General features: G+C 32.4%; 1 protein-coding gene across 7 annotated transcripts in view; it reads right to left on the bottom strand.

Moving 5' to 3' along the window:
• Positions 1-16720, bottom strand: part of Syx1A (Syntaxin 1A) — an 80592-nt gene that overhangs the window by 13795 nt on the left and 50077 nt on the right. For 5 of the 7 annotated variants that reach the window (XM_076409700.1, XM_076409696.1, XM_076409697.1 and 2 more), the window contains exon 8: positions 9608-9718. In XM_076409700.1, coding sequence (XP_076265815.1) covers positions 9608-9718 — 111 coding nt within the window. Of the gene's footprint in view, positions 1-9018; positions 9719-16720 lie in introns of all 7 variants that reach the window. The other 2 variants (XR_013006524.1, XM_076409699.1) reach the window with 2 other exon arrangements.

Below are 16720 nucleotides of genomic sequence, written 5' to 3'. Positions count from 1 at the left end.
AAAGCAAAGTCTATGATGTGATGACCTAAGCCCAAAGCATAAACCAAAATCACCAAAAAGAAACAAAGGAAGAAGAGCAACCAGTAATGAATCGCCTCTAAAAAAAAATGATTTAATCTTTCTCTGAAAGAATTCAAAAGCTAGTAAATATTAGTCCTGTGGTCTGAAGAACTAGAAATAGCAAATAAAGACATTCGAATTGCAATTTGGAATGCGAATGGAATCCAATAACATCATGTTTACCTACAAATAACAAAAAAGAAAATTTGCCACTATCAAGAATCAGAGAGCAGTGAGACAACTAAACGCAATGAACTTCATAAAGCAACTGCTGAGATAAGATGTAGTTACATGTCAACTGGGCAACCAATTCATTGGCCGACTGATCCAGAGAAAACCTCAGACCTGTTGGATTTTTCATATTTAAAAACATAACATCAAACTATATGGAAGTGGAAGAAACTTTGACCTGAGTGATTCTGACAGTGAGTGAAAATATAATTAGAAAAGAACAAAATCTAACGTTAACAAACAAGAGAACAGAAGAAGAATAGAACAATCGAATTTAACCAAATGTACCCTTTAAGACAGCCGAAAAATTTTGAAGCAGACACATTCGTTGTAGATATTCAACAAGCTGCTTGGAATAATACTCCAGAAATTAAAAGAACATCTAAAGGAATTAATTAACAGAAAGCAATCAAGGAAATGGTAGCTGAAAAACGAAAGCTACAGAAAAAATGGCAACAAAATAGAACCCCTAAAATTACAAATATTTTAAATAATATAACCCAAAGGTTGAAAAGGGAACTATATGAAAAGTTTAACAAATGAGAAGGAAACAGATTATAAGATGGCTGAAAATATAATGATACCAAAACATAGAAAACAACCCATGTAATTGAAAAAGCTTAAATAGGATAAAACCTTTTAAGAGAGATAAAACCAAATTCGACGATTGACCAGGTGCATAGAATAACAGATGTAATTAAAAAAGACTACGACATTTTGCCATTTTGCCGTCAAACAATTTGGAAATCTTGAATATATTAAGGCGAACTGATGCACCTAAAAAAAGTATCCGTCCAACTTTCTAAAATATTGTTATTTTACGAAAATAATTATTGATTTTGGCGTTTATGGCATAATAAAATTAATAGTATTAATAAAATTATTACTTAACTGAAATTGTCGTCTATAAACAATTGTTACAGTATTTCAAAAATTTAGCACGCGCAGGTGTAGTTTCGATAGCATTGTAATTATATATTATAAAAAGGTAGTAGAAAATAATCAGTTTGTTTCCCTTTTATTTCTTGGAAATCGATATCTTTTCGAGAATGACCTGTGTATTTGTCGAGGACAAACCGTGAAAATCGAGAAAAGAAAAAGTAGGATTGCTCATACAATGAGCTAGGTACGGGGAAACTTAGACGCAAAGGTTGCTGGTCATAAAACTTTTGATTTTCATGCTAGTTCCGTCGATAATTCGCAATAAAGGCGACAAATGGCAACATTTTCATAGCGTTTTATGTTCACCTGGTCGCAAAGATGAGCCGTTAAATCCGGAGATAAAATGTTACTTCGTAAATGTCTTTGTTAGTTAATCGATCAAAATTATATATAATCTAAACAAAGTTTCTACATACGTCATCAAGATGTTTAATGTATTGCCTACCGCAATTTGTAAATTCGTTTTAAATTCAAACAATTTTTTTCCTCATTTTATTCTAGTTAAAAAGAGACACAATGTTGTCTGGCGAGTACGAACGTGTAACAGAACTAGCCTGCCAAGGTCGTCCGGTTGCCAAACGTATGCAAAATTCGTCAAAACAGTAGTGATAAGAAGTAACCGGCAAACGTTATTTTAATGATTTGCTTGTTTTAATAAATTTCAAATCGCCGCTTATTATTACTCTTATTGAAAATTCTGAAGCCAGACAGCCGAACAGGACCGAGATAATGGAGACACCCTCTTGCCATGAAAATATTTTTAGCGTGTTGCAGCTGCATTGAATATTAGTATAGACACGGCCACTGATCACTGAACAAGAAATTGACAAATGATGGAATTGTGAACAAATGTTAGATAGATTGGAAATTAATATCTTAGTTTATTCATTTGAATAACACTTTCTGAATATGATATGATTCAATGCTGCCAGGACAGGGTGATGAGAGCGGAAACAAATAAAAGTGAGTACGCATTAGATTTACTACAGTGTTAAAATAAATTATATTTGATAACATTTTTGTTCATTTATTTTATTTATATTAGAATTTTGTTGTATGTCAAAGAGTCGATATGGTAACATTGCGACGTCACAAATTTAGATGACGTATGTACAAAATAAACTTGGATAGACTGATATATCTTGATGACGTGAGTTCACTGCTATTTTGGACAGACTATATGTTATATGTTCGTTATAATTAAATATAGTAAATCGGCTTATAACATTTTTAAAAATATTATGTAAAACGATATTTTACATAAAATAAATAATAAGAAAGGCTTTTTACTTATTTCAGATAATCAACAACGTCTACTCGGGTATGATCATTTTAAGCTATTTAATTAAAAATAACAATTAATTCTCATTTATTGATTTTTATTTATATTAGAGTCCATAAATTAATATTAAAGGATTTTTAAATTTGAAGCTTTATTGTAAAAAATCGGTTCAATCGGTAGTAATCAGAAGGAGAAAGGTCTGCAGCATACGGCAGATGGGGTAGAATTTCCATTTTAACATTTCGAAGTACGTTTTTACCTGTTTCGCAACATGTGGTAGAGCGTTTCATGTTATTCAGCTCAAAGGCATCAATTTTAGTCTATCGTGACCCCTGATGATTGATGGTCTCGCAGGTTATAGAATACCGCACCAAATACAGACCATTAGCTAGGAGCCATGAATATTCGGCATTGCCGTTGAGGTTGATGCATGACCAGGTGGTCCCCATGATTTCTTTCGCTTTGGATTATCTTAATGGATCTACTTTTCATCACCAGTAACAATAAGATGCAAAAGACATGCAGCATTTTACACATGATGAAACACCTTTCAATGTCTCTAGTCTTCAATTCGTACTCACAAAATACACAAGCTTTAGGATCATTCCCATATTTTTCTTCTCCAAACTTCCAGCAAATGCGATATACTCGATACACATTCAGACATTTTCAACGCACTGGAGAAAAGTGTGTTCCCACTTCGACGAAATGACATATACTGAAAAATGAACCCTTTCAGTGGGGCTTCAACATGAAATTGGTTGTACAAATGCGCCCGACGGCGAGTGTAATACACACTAATACCAACTGTAATAAATCCTTTAAAATTAATTTATAGGCCCAACAAAATAACTTAATTTTATTATGGGGTTGACAAGTTATATGGGCTTACTACGGACCTATAAATAGTTTCCAATATTCTATAAGGAAAACCGCTAATAAATTATATTAAAATTGTAAAACAAATTGTACATCAACAGTTTTTTTCTCAGGTATTTAAGTCAAATAGTCATCATGGATTTTTTTGTTAATCTGAAGAAAAGCTGTAGAGCAATAAAACTCATTTCAATGCTAGTCATCAGTAACGAAGTATATTACAATGATGATTAAAAAGGAAAGTTGTGAGTGATCTTAAAACTTTAACAGCAGTATATTTAGTATCCAAGACCTGGAGTATAGTGGAAAATGTACGAAGGCGTAGAACTGAAAATGCTTAAATATTGATTAAATATTTTTAAATGTACATATATTTTTTTTGAATAATAGATTTTTAACAATGTTCATAAGTGTTTCTGCATAAAGATAAATAAATATAACGTTAAAATGATTGAATATTTAAAATACAGAAAAAATAAAGACATGCATAAATTACGCCACGTTACTGTCAATCGGTTGATGTATCTAGACATCACCATGATGTTAAATGTAACATTTCAATACCATTATGTATTCATCGAATTATAATCCGCCAAAAGAACAAATTTTATGTAGTATTTTCTATATTATTTTTTTATTATTTCTTATTAATGTTTTTTTTTCATATACTAGATGTAAAATATCTATCAGTTTTTCTGGTTTCATTATTAAATAAATAAAATATTAATTTAATATTTTACCAAAGTGATTGTTTATTCGGTGTTATAGGATCTTAAGTAAATGTGAGATAGGGCTACTTACATCATATGTACAATCAATAAAAAAGCATTGTCTAGATCAAGTTAAATCAAGTTTTTTTTGAAAATTCCATTTCTTAAATCTCCTACACAGAAATTTCAACTAATTCGTCCTAATGATGACCTAATATCATTGATGATGTACTCAGTTTTTTTATATTAAAATAAACCAATAAACCAATCTTAAAGCAAAACAACCTGCGTGATCTAAAATTAGAAATGTGTTAAATATAAATAAATCGGTGGGTATAAAAACATTTAAAACCACACTAGGCTGTTGAGTTTAGAAAACGTAAATATTTTTTCCAAAGTTAAGTTTAATTTAAACAATTTAACTAAGATAAATTAAATAATGAATGCCACCGTAAACTTGAAATATTCTGTATAACTATAAAATATTTACCTAGCAGAAACGTATTGTCTTTAGTTCTAATATTATTATTCTCGTATTAGTATTTCTGTTTTCATAAAACATATAAGTTTACTTCAATTTTGACGAAGCAAGCTCAGAATGTTTTTTCAACAATTTAAAACAATTGTGTTCAAATATAGCAAAACATGTTAAATGAAAAACAAAAATTTATTTACTTTTCTTTATTATTTTTTGCAACTAATTTTTCAGTAATCTCATGAGGAGTTTTGATATTGCTCTTCACTAAACTCCTAAGAATAATAGACTAACTTTCTTGATATTATATTTTGAATTTTTCTATAATACTTAATAAACTTAATTATTTTGCATCGTTTTTTATATTGCTATGCTATTCATATTGTTCGTCTAATCATAATAATCTACTATACGTTTATAATCCATCACGTGCTTGCATGTATCCTTATCAGTGGTATCTACTGATAAAAATGCGAAACTATCCATGCAAACAACTGATAACATAGACCGAAAAGTCCCAGGCCTAATTCATAGATGGCGCTAGTTTTATCGCATTCTCCGTTTTTTCAGTTAGTACTAACCTTAGAAAAAGCTATTAAAATTTCATGATATTCTACTCATAAGTTTATGAATTATTGTGCTAAGAGTGACACTACTGTTGTTGTTTTCGAAACAATGGATCAAAAACAATTTTATGTTTTAATATTACACTCATGGCAGGAAAAATACCGTTCAAGCGAAGCAATGGGTTGGAAAGTGTTATAAGGACTCCGCCCCGTCAGCGGAGCAACTACAAAATGTTGGTTTGCTAACTACAAACATGATCGTCGGGACACCTATGATGCAGAACGCATAGAACCTCAAGATGAAGTCGTAACAGCAGAAAACATCAACAAATTCCACAAAATCGTTTTGAATGATCGAAAAGTGAAGTTATGTGAGTTACCCAACATCGTAAAGCTATCAAAAGAAGGCAAACTTCGTCCAAGGCGCCCGAAGGCACAACAAGCGGCTGGAAAGATTATGGCCCATGAATTGAATTTCTAATTGCTCCCACATCCACCGTATTCGCTAGATTTGGCTCCCAGCGACTACTGGCTGTTCGCAGACCTCAACAAAATGCTCACCGGTAAGAAATTTGGTTCGAATGAAGAGGTTATCGTTGAAACTGGGACCTATTTTGAGGCAAAAGATAAATCGTTCTACAAAAGTGGTATTGAAATGTTAAAGCGGCACTGGAATGATTGTGTGACTCTTGATGTTAATTACGTTGATGAATAAAGCCAATATTTAACAAAAAAAAAACAGTTTTCCTTGTTACGCCCGGGAATCTTCAGCCCATGTGTTATATCTCGGTAAATTAAATATTTTTAAGAATAATAAAACAAGAATACAGCTTGCTTAGAATAATTATTGTTGTTTTAGAACTTATTATACTTAAACACCGTGTTATTCCATTCCCTGTAAGTTTTCAGTATAAAATTTATATTTATTTTCAAAATAAAAAAAAAACATTAATATCAAAAATATGTTATTGTTGGACTGTGTATTTTGAAGACTAAATTAGGTGCTTATGTTAAGACTGAATGGAGTGAGGCGTTTAGACATAGGCAATCTGGTATATGTTCGAAAAAATTTAAATTAGCGTTGAGATCTATCAACTGTTTAGAAATTGTCTTTACTATCGACTGTGCCATTCGACTAGTTTTTAAGATATTTGGTTTGGCTATCCGAATGTATGCTTAATGTAAATATATGGTTTTATGTTTTGTTTTTAACGTGATTATAACGCATATAATAATAATGCACATTAATATGGCAGCATTTAAGAATTCTATTTTTAAATATTATTTATTAATGTGAAAGGGTAAAAAAACAAAATTTTCATTCATAAATAGTAAAATACTGTTTAGTTGTTAGTATTTATGTTATCTCGGCAATTATTAGGTCTCTTGCTGATCACCTATTTCGTTTTTCTAAGTCTCTCGATGTTTGTTCAAGCCAAGTTTTAAGTTTTAACGGATAATAATTTTAAAATATTAGTGATTAACAAATATTAAAATATTCCGATTCAGAGAATTATTATTTTACTTAAAATTAGTATTCCCCAGGAGACAAAAGTTTTTTACAGAATTATGGAATTCCCAACACTGAAGGAAAAAACATCCAAGTCGTTCAATCAAGGACCCAAGCTGAAGCTATAAAAACCCCGACACAGATACTCGAAGGTTGCCAACATTATCAACTCCATCCTGAAGTTAAAGCATTTCACAAAGAATAGGAAACATGCGTTTGTCGCTATGATTCCAAAAAAGAAAGCCAAATCCAACCCATTTGACTATAGGCCCATCAGCCTGATTAGTTCACTTTCTAAACTTGCCGAAAAAGCGATATTACACGCTTTAAACAACTTCATAGGCGCACATCACATAATCTCGAACGAACAATTCAATTTCCGTGCCAAACACTCAAGCTTTCATCAAGCTGCTCGCGTCGCAGCAACCATCCACCAGGCATTAAGAAAAGGTCACAAAGCTGGAACCATCTTTTTAGATGTTCCCAAAGCTCTCGGTCAAGTTTGGCAGCTTGGTCTACCGAATGACTTAATCTCCCTGAATGATTCATATTGGGACGGCAAGTCCCTTCCAAGTGAGGATCGGTGACGCAGTCTCCTCTGGAAAACCGATTTCCGCACGAGTCCCGCAAGATGCTCCACTAGGCCCAGCCCTGTTCGAACTTTATATGGCTGATTTCCCACTCCACAAACATCCCCACACAGCATTTTATGCAGATGATACAGCTTTCTATAGTACCGATTACAGCCCCGACGCCATCAGCGACAGACTTCAAGTACAACTTAACCAGGCGATTGCGTGGTATAAATTCTGGCGGCTGCAAATTAACCCAAGTAAAACTCAGGCTATTTTGTTCCATCGCAAGAAGGAGTTCCGCGCTTATCGCCTCCAAATCGATAAAGTCCTTATCACCTGGCTGCAGAAGGTATCATACCTTGGTGTCCAGTTCGACCGCAGGTTCCAATGGTTAGTCCAAATCCAGCACGCTATCTCTAAAGGCAATTGCGTCTACAGTCTACCCTTCCTACTCCTCTGCAGAAGAAGTAAACTCCCAATCCCCCAGAAAGCGACTCTGTATAAAATGTTAGTCCGTCCAGTATTCCTCTACGGAGCACAAGTGTGCTACAGGTATGTCTCTGAGAGACAACTTGAACTACTCCAAGTGTTCCAATCGAGAAAAAGGCCGCGCGTTACTCAATGCTCCATGGTTTATGAGAAACGTCAACACACATCGAATCAGGCATCCCGTTCGTGAAGAGTTTCACGAACATTTTCAGTGTAAGGTTCTCCCCTAGGTGTCTTAGAACACGATAACAACTTTATAAAATCTCTACCCATCCACAAACCCCGGTAGATAAGCAACTACGATAATCCCAGCCGTAACCCAGGGTCTCTGTCTCCCGCAAAACACTCACTATCCCGAACCCGAAGCGATATCAGCAATAGACCATTTGGTTCTAGCAGGTCAATCTGGAATAACAAAAAAAAAAGGTCCCTTCTTTCTCCGGGCACCCTCGAGTAGCTGTGTTGTCAACTGTAAATTGTCGATCACTCGAATAAATCATAAATAATCCCGTTAGTTTCTATCATTTCACCACGTGCCCATCCTCAGTTTTCATATACATATTTGTCTCACTTACAGCACCGTTGAAAAAAATAAACATTCGTAAGAAAATAGAAAAAAAAAACAAAATGCTTTTATTAATTTATGTCATTATTATTCTCAAAATATTAAAATACGAAGAAACATATTTGGGGTCATTTTTCCATTTCTTGTTTTATATATTCAAAGTAATTCTAAAGTATAAAACTAATTTGACACAACCACCTGCTAATTTAAAATTATTTAAAATGAACTGATCTATATAGCACAGAGAATAATTACAAATAATTATGTCCCTCTTTATCTCCCTCAAAATTAATACGGGAAGGAATTCGCACATCTCCGTCTTTTACCACGAATGAAAAAAAAAAAACAAACAGTCGAAGCATGCATTTCACTGAAATAGTAATTATTATTTTCAGTCGATTACTGGCTAGTTCAAATTTTTGCGACTGTTTTTAGTCGATGATTCCTAACTCTAATTTAAATCATCAGTGTCGTTTTGTATCACCATTCAACAAATCACCTGGTCTTTCCATAAAATAAAATAGCTTTTTTTTAAGTTAAATAATAGTTCATGTTTGAAACCCCTTCAAATTTCATAACTTAATTTATTGTAATTTAACGAACTATTAATGAGTAATTAATGTTATACTCAAAAAGAATGTATAACTATAGTATACGATATTTTATATTTAATCGCTAAGGCTCGGTGACGTCATCACGCTCATTTATGACCAACAACCTTAATCAACGCGTCTTACCTTTCTGGCTTTACTCTGGTACTCTTCAGCTGCCTTTAATTGAACCCGGCCTTCAGCCACATGATTCCCCGTCGTTTCCACGTGGTATTCGATGCGATCCACCAGCTCTCCCTGTGCGTAGGTCGAACGGGGGGTAGCGGGACGATAAAAGGAAGCGGGAAGCGCGGATAGAGACGGGAGGGATAACGGGTTAAACCACCACCGCAGAGGGGGGAACACATTGCCACACACGCACATAAATATATACAACAACGCATCGCAATCCAGTGACAAAGGGCACAAATAGTATAGTTAGTTGAAATAGTAAAAGAGGGGGTGTGCATATAAGCCCATATAATATCCAGTTAATAATATAATCAGTAGAGAGAAACAGAAAAAATCATAAATAGGGCGGGGGTCGGGAAGGGGTAAGCGGGCGATTCGCGTTACAATATCGCCGATCGGATTCAATATGGGAGATGTGTGTGTGTTGGGGGAGGTGGGACGGGCGGAACGAAATGCCGAAAGAAAAAGAGACAAAAACAAAAAACGAATTAAAAAGCGAATATACACAGTGATCGCTCTTAAAAAACTACAAGGTTCGACTCACCCGCCTGGCCCTGCTCTGATACCGTAGGGCTTTTTTGGTGTCTTGCGTGGCAGTTTGAACGTAGTCCACGGCGTGTTCGACGTGAAACTCTATGCGATCTATCATTTCTCCCTACACAAGATGGGAAGAGAGACAGAAAGAAGAATGGGTTAAACAGTACACCGGAAAATGTTAATTAATGACACTTGATTGGTTACATGATTACGAAACAATGTTGAATGTTTAAAATATCATAAAATAACTCTTTTAGTATATGTTACCAGATAAGACCTAATTTTCACAAACTCAGATCGATATATTTTCGCGGTCTTTTGCGATTCTAAAAGAATCGGACGCAATGTTAAAAAACTTACCCTAAAAATGGATACACTGCACATACGGCGTTATATTAAGTACTTGCCTGCGTTGTGCTCGCTGTATCTATTGGTATGTAAATGTAAATAAAAGTTAAACAATCTAACCTAACTATTAAATTCGGCAGTTTTGACATTTCTCTCCATAAAACAATCGTTTTCCTTTTAATTCTATTGCGTTATTAGTATATAAAAACACTAATCATGGGACGCTCTAAATTGTATTTTCGACATTCATTACTGTTGTTGCTTAATTAAAAAAAATCTGCTGCCTAAGACCAAAAACACTTTTAGAAACCTATGGTGGTGCCGCTCATATTCCAATTGTCGGTCTGAGTTTAAATAAGTTGAAAGTGGTTATTTTAACGGCAATGGCAAAGAACGGCTTGGAAGATCAAAAATAATTGCCACGACTTATTGGACGAAACCTGTTCAAACTCAGAGAACTTTCAGAAAATGTTTGTTGAGGAATCCAGACAAATTAATTTCAGGTAAAAAAGAAGAGTTTTTTTACGGCGTATTGTGACTGGCGATCAAAACTGGATCTACTACAATAATCACAAGTGTAAAAAATCATAAATTAGTCCAGGAGTGTCATTAACATCGACATCGAAACGGAATATTTCTCATCAATTTTTGATAAGATCCTAATTAGAAAGAATATTGTCTTCCAAGCCAATGGATACTACAACAATAACTTACTCATCACCGGCTCTGGGTAGAGCATATTTAATGAAATTCATACTGCAATCCAAAACTGAGTGTTAAAAATAAACTAAAACAAAACAAAAGTGATGAAGGTATGCCGTACTCTAAACTGAAATCGGCAGCAATCTAATACAACGCGAAATTAGACCATTATTTTAAGACCAGAATTTATGTATATTGGAGTAATAACAAGCGAACATCTGCATCAAAGCATTCGTGAAATAGAAACCACACTTAGCTGATAAAACCTTAAATAAAAAGTTCAAATTAATAACATTAAAGTGCTAGATCTCGCCAATACTTTTATGTGGTGTATAAACTTGGATATTAACAATTAAACAACTTAAAGCCTTTGAACTGTGTATGTCAAAATTTCTTAGACCGACAGGATAAACAATAACCTCCCATCCTAATTCCCTGATTGACATACACGCTGGAACTGCTGAAAGTAATAAATGAAAGAAACCATATAGTCCTTCCCATAAAACAGCCAATGCACGTCATCAAAATTGATGACGTCAGCACGTCGCAATGTTGCTGCATTAACTTTAACTTTTAAGAATGTTTGCCGGAATGTAACCTCTAATTATTATCACTAATGTTTTCAAGAATTTTGTAGACATTTAGCAACAGTGTCGACCAGTACCAACATTATTTGATAATGATATTAATTCTTATTTATAGAATTATACAGACTAATTCGGATACGTGTTCCCACGCATCAGACAGCATTCTGTCTCTTTTTAACTAGTTAAATGAGAAGGAAAAAACCGTTACGAGTTTAAAACGAATTTTACATTTATACAAAGTGCATTTAGCAGTATACTCGACGACATCTATGACGTGCACTGGCTGTTTTATTGGAAGGACTATAGATACCTAAGCCATGTAGCAAGAAATAACAACTAATACTACTTATTATGAATGATGTTAGAGATAAAAAAAACGGACTGAAAGGACTTGATAGAAAAAACCAACAAGGATGAATAACATCAACAAATGGCTATAGCGATCCAACTACGTGAAAAATCTATAAAAACTAAGACACACGACTAATAGTTGTACAATATACTTAGGTAATGTTGGCAGAGTTTCGAAGCTTCTAACAATTCCTCAACAGTGTTCTTCTAAATAGAGTGGAATAGAGATCAAACTAAAGTAATCTAAAGTACTATTTTTAAATAGAGTCGAATTTAAAGCCCTCATTCAAAACTTAAAGATTTTTTTTTTAATTCACATAATCTATCATGATGGGAACTTAGTATAGTTAGGTGGTCACTTATCTCCACTCAATACTTTACTAACCTTTAGACTTAATATAATACTATAACACATTAATATTTTACTAAAATGTAGCAGTAGAATGTTTAACTTTCAGTCTTGTTAGTTCGTCCTTTTGTAACGTAAGTATTGGTGAGTTAAAACTAAGTTATGCTATATTTATTTCAATTTAATCTATATACTGTTTATAAAACACTTGAAAAATGCGATTGTGATAACAAATTGTTACCAAATATATTGAATTGGAAAACTTTTTTACGTTTACCCTTTAATCATTGAGTGTTTATTTTTTGATACAACATTTAGCAATTGCCACTTTTAATACTGAAAGATTTTTATATATTTTTTATTTCTTTTTCTTTATTTTTTATGTACTAAAAATTTTGAATTTGAGTCTTAACGGAAATATTGGGTTAATTTGTGAATTCAAGATATTTTAATCAATTTATATTATATTCTTCAAATGTACGTATATTTTGCTATAACTGACAACGTTGCAAATTCAAATCCTTCAGTATAATTCTCCAAAATTAAATGCTGGAACGGATCAGGCTTTAATCAAATAATTATTTTTTATATAGTTTAATTATATAATGTCGCAAAATTAAAAAAAAAACAATTTGACAGTTGGTAGTTTAGGGTGAGTAACAATGTAGCACCTTACGAAAAAACAATGCATTTTATCGAGATTGTAAAACAATATTTAGAAAATAATAAATATAGTGAGATATAATAAATTTTGACATTCACTTCATCAGTGAAAGTCATTTAACATTAAGTTCAGGGAACCCACTTGTGGTAGCCGAACGTAAAACAGTACAGAAATGGATGATATTCAAGTGGACGATGTATATTATAGATTTAGCAAAATGCCTTACGATCGATGAATAAGTTCAATTACTGAATGAATACATTTCTTAGTCATTTACTATATTCCTTCGGTGATTGTTGGTAAATTTGCCCCCTTTACAACACTTGATTTATTTTCTTAAGTCAAATGTATATGCTAACAACCCCAAGACTAACATGAAAAATTTCAGCAGAATATGAAATGAGTGTCACCAAAAATGCATTATAGTTAATTCAAATATTACATAAATATTGGGACACACTGTAGTATGACAAACTGACTACTTTTAAAGCCAATAACTAGTCGCCATTCAAGATTAGATAGCAGTTTTCAATCGAGTGAATATTGAAATTAAGGGCCAAAAAGGCTTGAAGTATCATAAATTATTGATTAAAAATTACTCGACATTTTTCAAAAGGTGGCCCTAGAGAAAGATATTTTTAGCTAAAATGAAAAAGTCATAGTATAAAAAGCCCTTTTTCAGAACAACGGCGCTTGTATGTAAAATAGTATTGCAGAAGTCAATGATTGTTGAATTTGTTAAAAATAATCATTGGTAATTTATATTTAACAATGAAACTGTGCGAATAATTCCTAATTTCTATTTTGCAAGATGTGGTTTTAATATCAGTAGCACAACTGTGCTGTGGTATTTATGGGTAATACTATATAAACATCCATATACACACAGCATGTTATATAATAACATATATAATAACACATGACAAAATACTAATAATATATAACATTTGCTGTGCTATCATAAATATGATTTAAACATTCAACATTGTATGAATAATTATTAACAAAAGAAAATCGAAATGTTAACAATAAATAAGTAACATGCACATATATTATTTAGTTGTTATCCAGAGTTTCATAGGTTTATGTCTTGTATTTTGATAAAATTTTACGCAGAGATTAGGGATAATTCGTAAACTTTTATAAAAATTTCAAATTAATAAAACAGATAATATCAAAAGCATTAATTATACCAGGGGTATAGGATAATTACCTATATATGTATACAATATGCCTTATTTTTAAAGTTATCCATATATGAGTCTGATACACTTGTTCCAACTACCCCACTGAACTACTATTTCAGATTTGGAAATATGAAATATGGTGGAACAGCTACAAATTCCTGCTGCATTTTTTACATATTTAAAAGTGTGAACAAATACAATTGTTAATCATAAAGAGGTTCTTGCAGTTCTTCTTTAAGATTTATTCGAGACTGACTATTAATTTAACAAATAATTTAGAAATCACTCCCCATTGTCTCCTAAAGGATAGGTTTTTGAGAAGGAGAAATATATCATTTAATGTGTGTAAATTACACTGTTTTATAGCCTGGGCGTTAAACAGATGGGACCATCTAAGGGTGAGGATCATTATCGGTATTTCCAGTCATTACCACAACCATTAATATTTAAAAGATGGTAAATTGTCTTGATGACAGGGACGATATTAATTACTTCTTATGCAGGTGTTAAAATATGCCAGATAGTACAGATATTTATTAACTGTTAGCTTTTTGATCATCGTTATATAGAACAAGGAATTAGTAGTTTCTTTCATTATTTTATTATTATTTATATTATATCAAAATTTTTCATGCACAATAATACTTATTCAGATACTATGAAAACAGTATGGCTTCAGAATAATGAAAATGTCATCTAACTTTTGATTTATCATCATTAAGTATTTTATCATTATTGACATTCCTTTTTTTTCCTTATTGTAAAATCATATTACTTTTAATAATAGGCAATTATCAATAACCCTTATAAGCAGAAATGTATATTTTGATTGACATAAAATTAAGGTTCTGTTTAACCAGTCTAATAACAAAACCTATGATATACTGTCGAATAATGAGTTAATATAATAAAGTTTCTAGTCCTGTAATAGATCGCATGAGTATAAAAAAAGTCAATACGAAATATCGACGTATCAACAACGTACATATTAAATAATGGAGTACTATAAACGTAACATCATTTAAATAAATGATGCCGATTAAGCCAGAGTGGAAAATAGGGTTCGTCGGGGACAGGCGAGAAAAGATACAAATTAGAGTTCATCACATCTAATTTTCCACCTTTATTCACCTTAAAAATATAATCAAATTAAAATAGAACGCCCAGCTGGATTTAGTCTGATTTTTCTTTTCACTCGGTATGCATTTTATATTCTTAATTTCATCATCCTCTTAGATATGCTTTATTTATTATTACTTTTCATTTGTACTTGAATCAATTCCCAAGTAAGACGAGTGCGAGATAAATATATCTACATGTATTTCCCAAATTAGGCTAACTTAAGCTAAATAACACTTTGTACAAGTTCGTTTGGTTTGGTTCGTTTCAATCTTGATTTCCTTCGTGTTATTCAGAAATTGTATTTAACCACCTGGTTATGATTTAGTATGATTATTTCACGTTTTAGCGTGAAATATTGTATAAATTCGTGCATTCATTTGATTTCAACATCATGGTGCAGTTCTTCGTTGATTACGTAGCGATAAACATTGGTAATTAATCGAAGAAATTTGTTTTAATAGCCAATCTGTTTGATGACTTAGGTGCAATCTTATATTTGCATCAATAATTATAAATAGGCTTTATTATTTACTGCTAAATAAATCTATTTAATCTTAGGTTATGTTGGGAGTCATATGTTTCCAATTTAACTTACCATCGGGATGACTGCCGAGGTATTTCGCTGATTCTACTTGAGGAATCGAGCAAGTGATATAATTAGATCTCTGTCTTCAACTTGGCTACAACACAAAATTAACATGGACATATTTGAAGCTATTAAACTATACTTTTCAGTCTCTAGTTCATTTGTGGATCTTGTTAACTATCATTTGAAGCTTTTCTATAACTCTAGGTAAAAATATATCTTTTGTCATAATGACTGTGTCGCCGAAAAGTACTGTACTGGTTCAAATACTGTTGAGATGTCTCCAATATAATACAGATTAGGGATGGTCCCAGTCGAAATAAGTTTGACTGTTGAAAAAATTGATATAACATACTGTTACATAGGAAATATAAATAAAAAAATTGAATAATTCGAAGCTTATTCAGAAGACTTTTTCTATGCTGGTCACCACACATGTATAGTTTAGATCCTTCCAGTGGATTATGGCGAAGGAGTTCCTAATAGTGCGACTGTACTCAAATGACGTCACTAATTTAAAAACATGCTGTTCGTGATAACTACAGATTGACTTTGTGAGAAACAGTTGACAAAGCAGCACAGCCGTGTGGATAATAATTAGAACCAACATGAACTGGAAGACGAAATTTATACACTATTGTTAAGGGGATTTTGCAGGAGATGATCTTCTTTCTACACGATGAGGCCAGATCCACAATGCTAATGAAGCTTTTGGAATCATTCTGATGAGATATTTTGAACCACCATAAGATTTCAATTGACTTGGTACTTTTTAAATCATCAAGTCTCGTTGAAGAAGTGTACATAGGTGGAAACAACATTACCAAAGAAGTGAGAATTTGATTTCTCCTCATACTTGTACATCTAGAAATATAGCCTAAAATGATTTTAAAAAATCTAGTTCTTTCATCAAAAGCATTAAGAATTTTATATAGAATATATTTTGAAACAGCAATTACCTTATAATTATCAACTATGAAACAACAGTCAAATTTATGGCCAATAACAATAAAAGTATTGGCTTTTCATATTGTTTACATCACGCTTATTAAATTCGCATTTAACTATGCAATTTCAATCCAGTGTGTCATGACGAACGAAAATCCACTGTTTTTGATACATCATATTTGATGGATGTAGCCTAATCATTCAATGTTACGTTTGTTTCGTGCTTAAAAACTATATGGGAATTTCATTTTAAAAACAACAATGTTGATATAATCC

This window comes from Rhynchophorus ferrugineus, unplaced genomic scaffold (genome assembly GCF_030347505.1).
Source record: "Rhynchophorus ferrugineus isolate W39M unplaced genomic scaffold, kcgeb_rfMv2 rfM7, whole genome shotgun sequence".
NCBI classification, from domain to species: Eukaryota; Metazoa; Arthropoda; class Insecta; order Coleoptera; family Curculionidae; genus Rhynchophorus; species Rhynchophorus ferrugineus.
The sequence above is the reverse complement of the archived record's forward strand: the minus strand, read 5'-3'. Positions and strand labels throughout refer to the sequence as shown.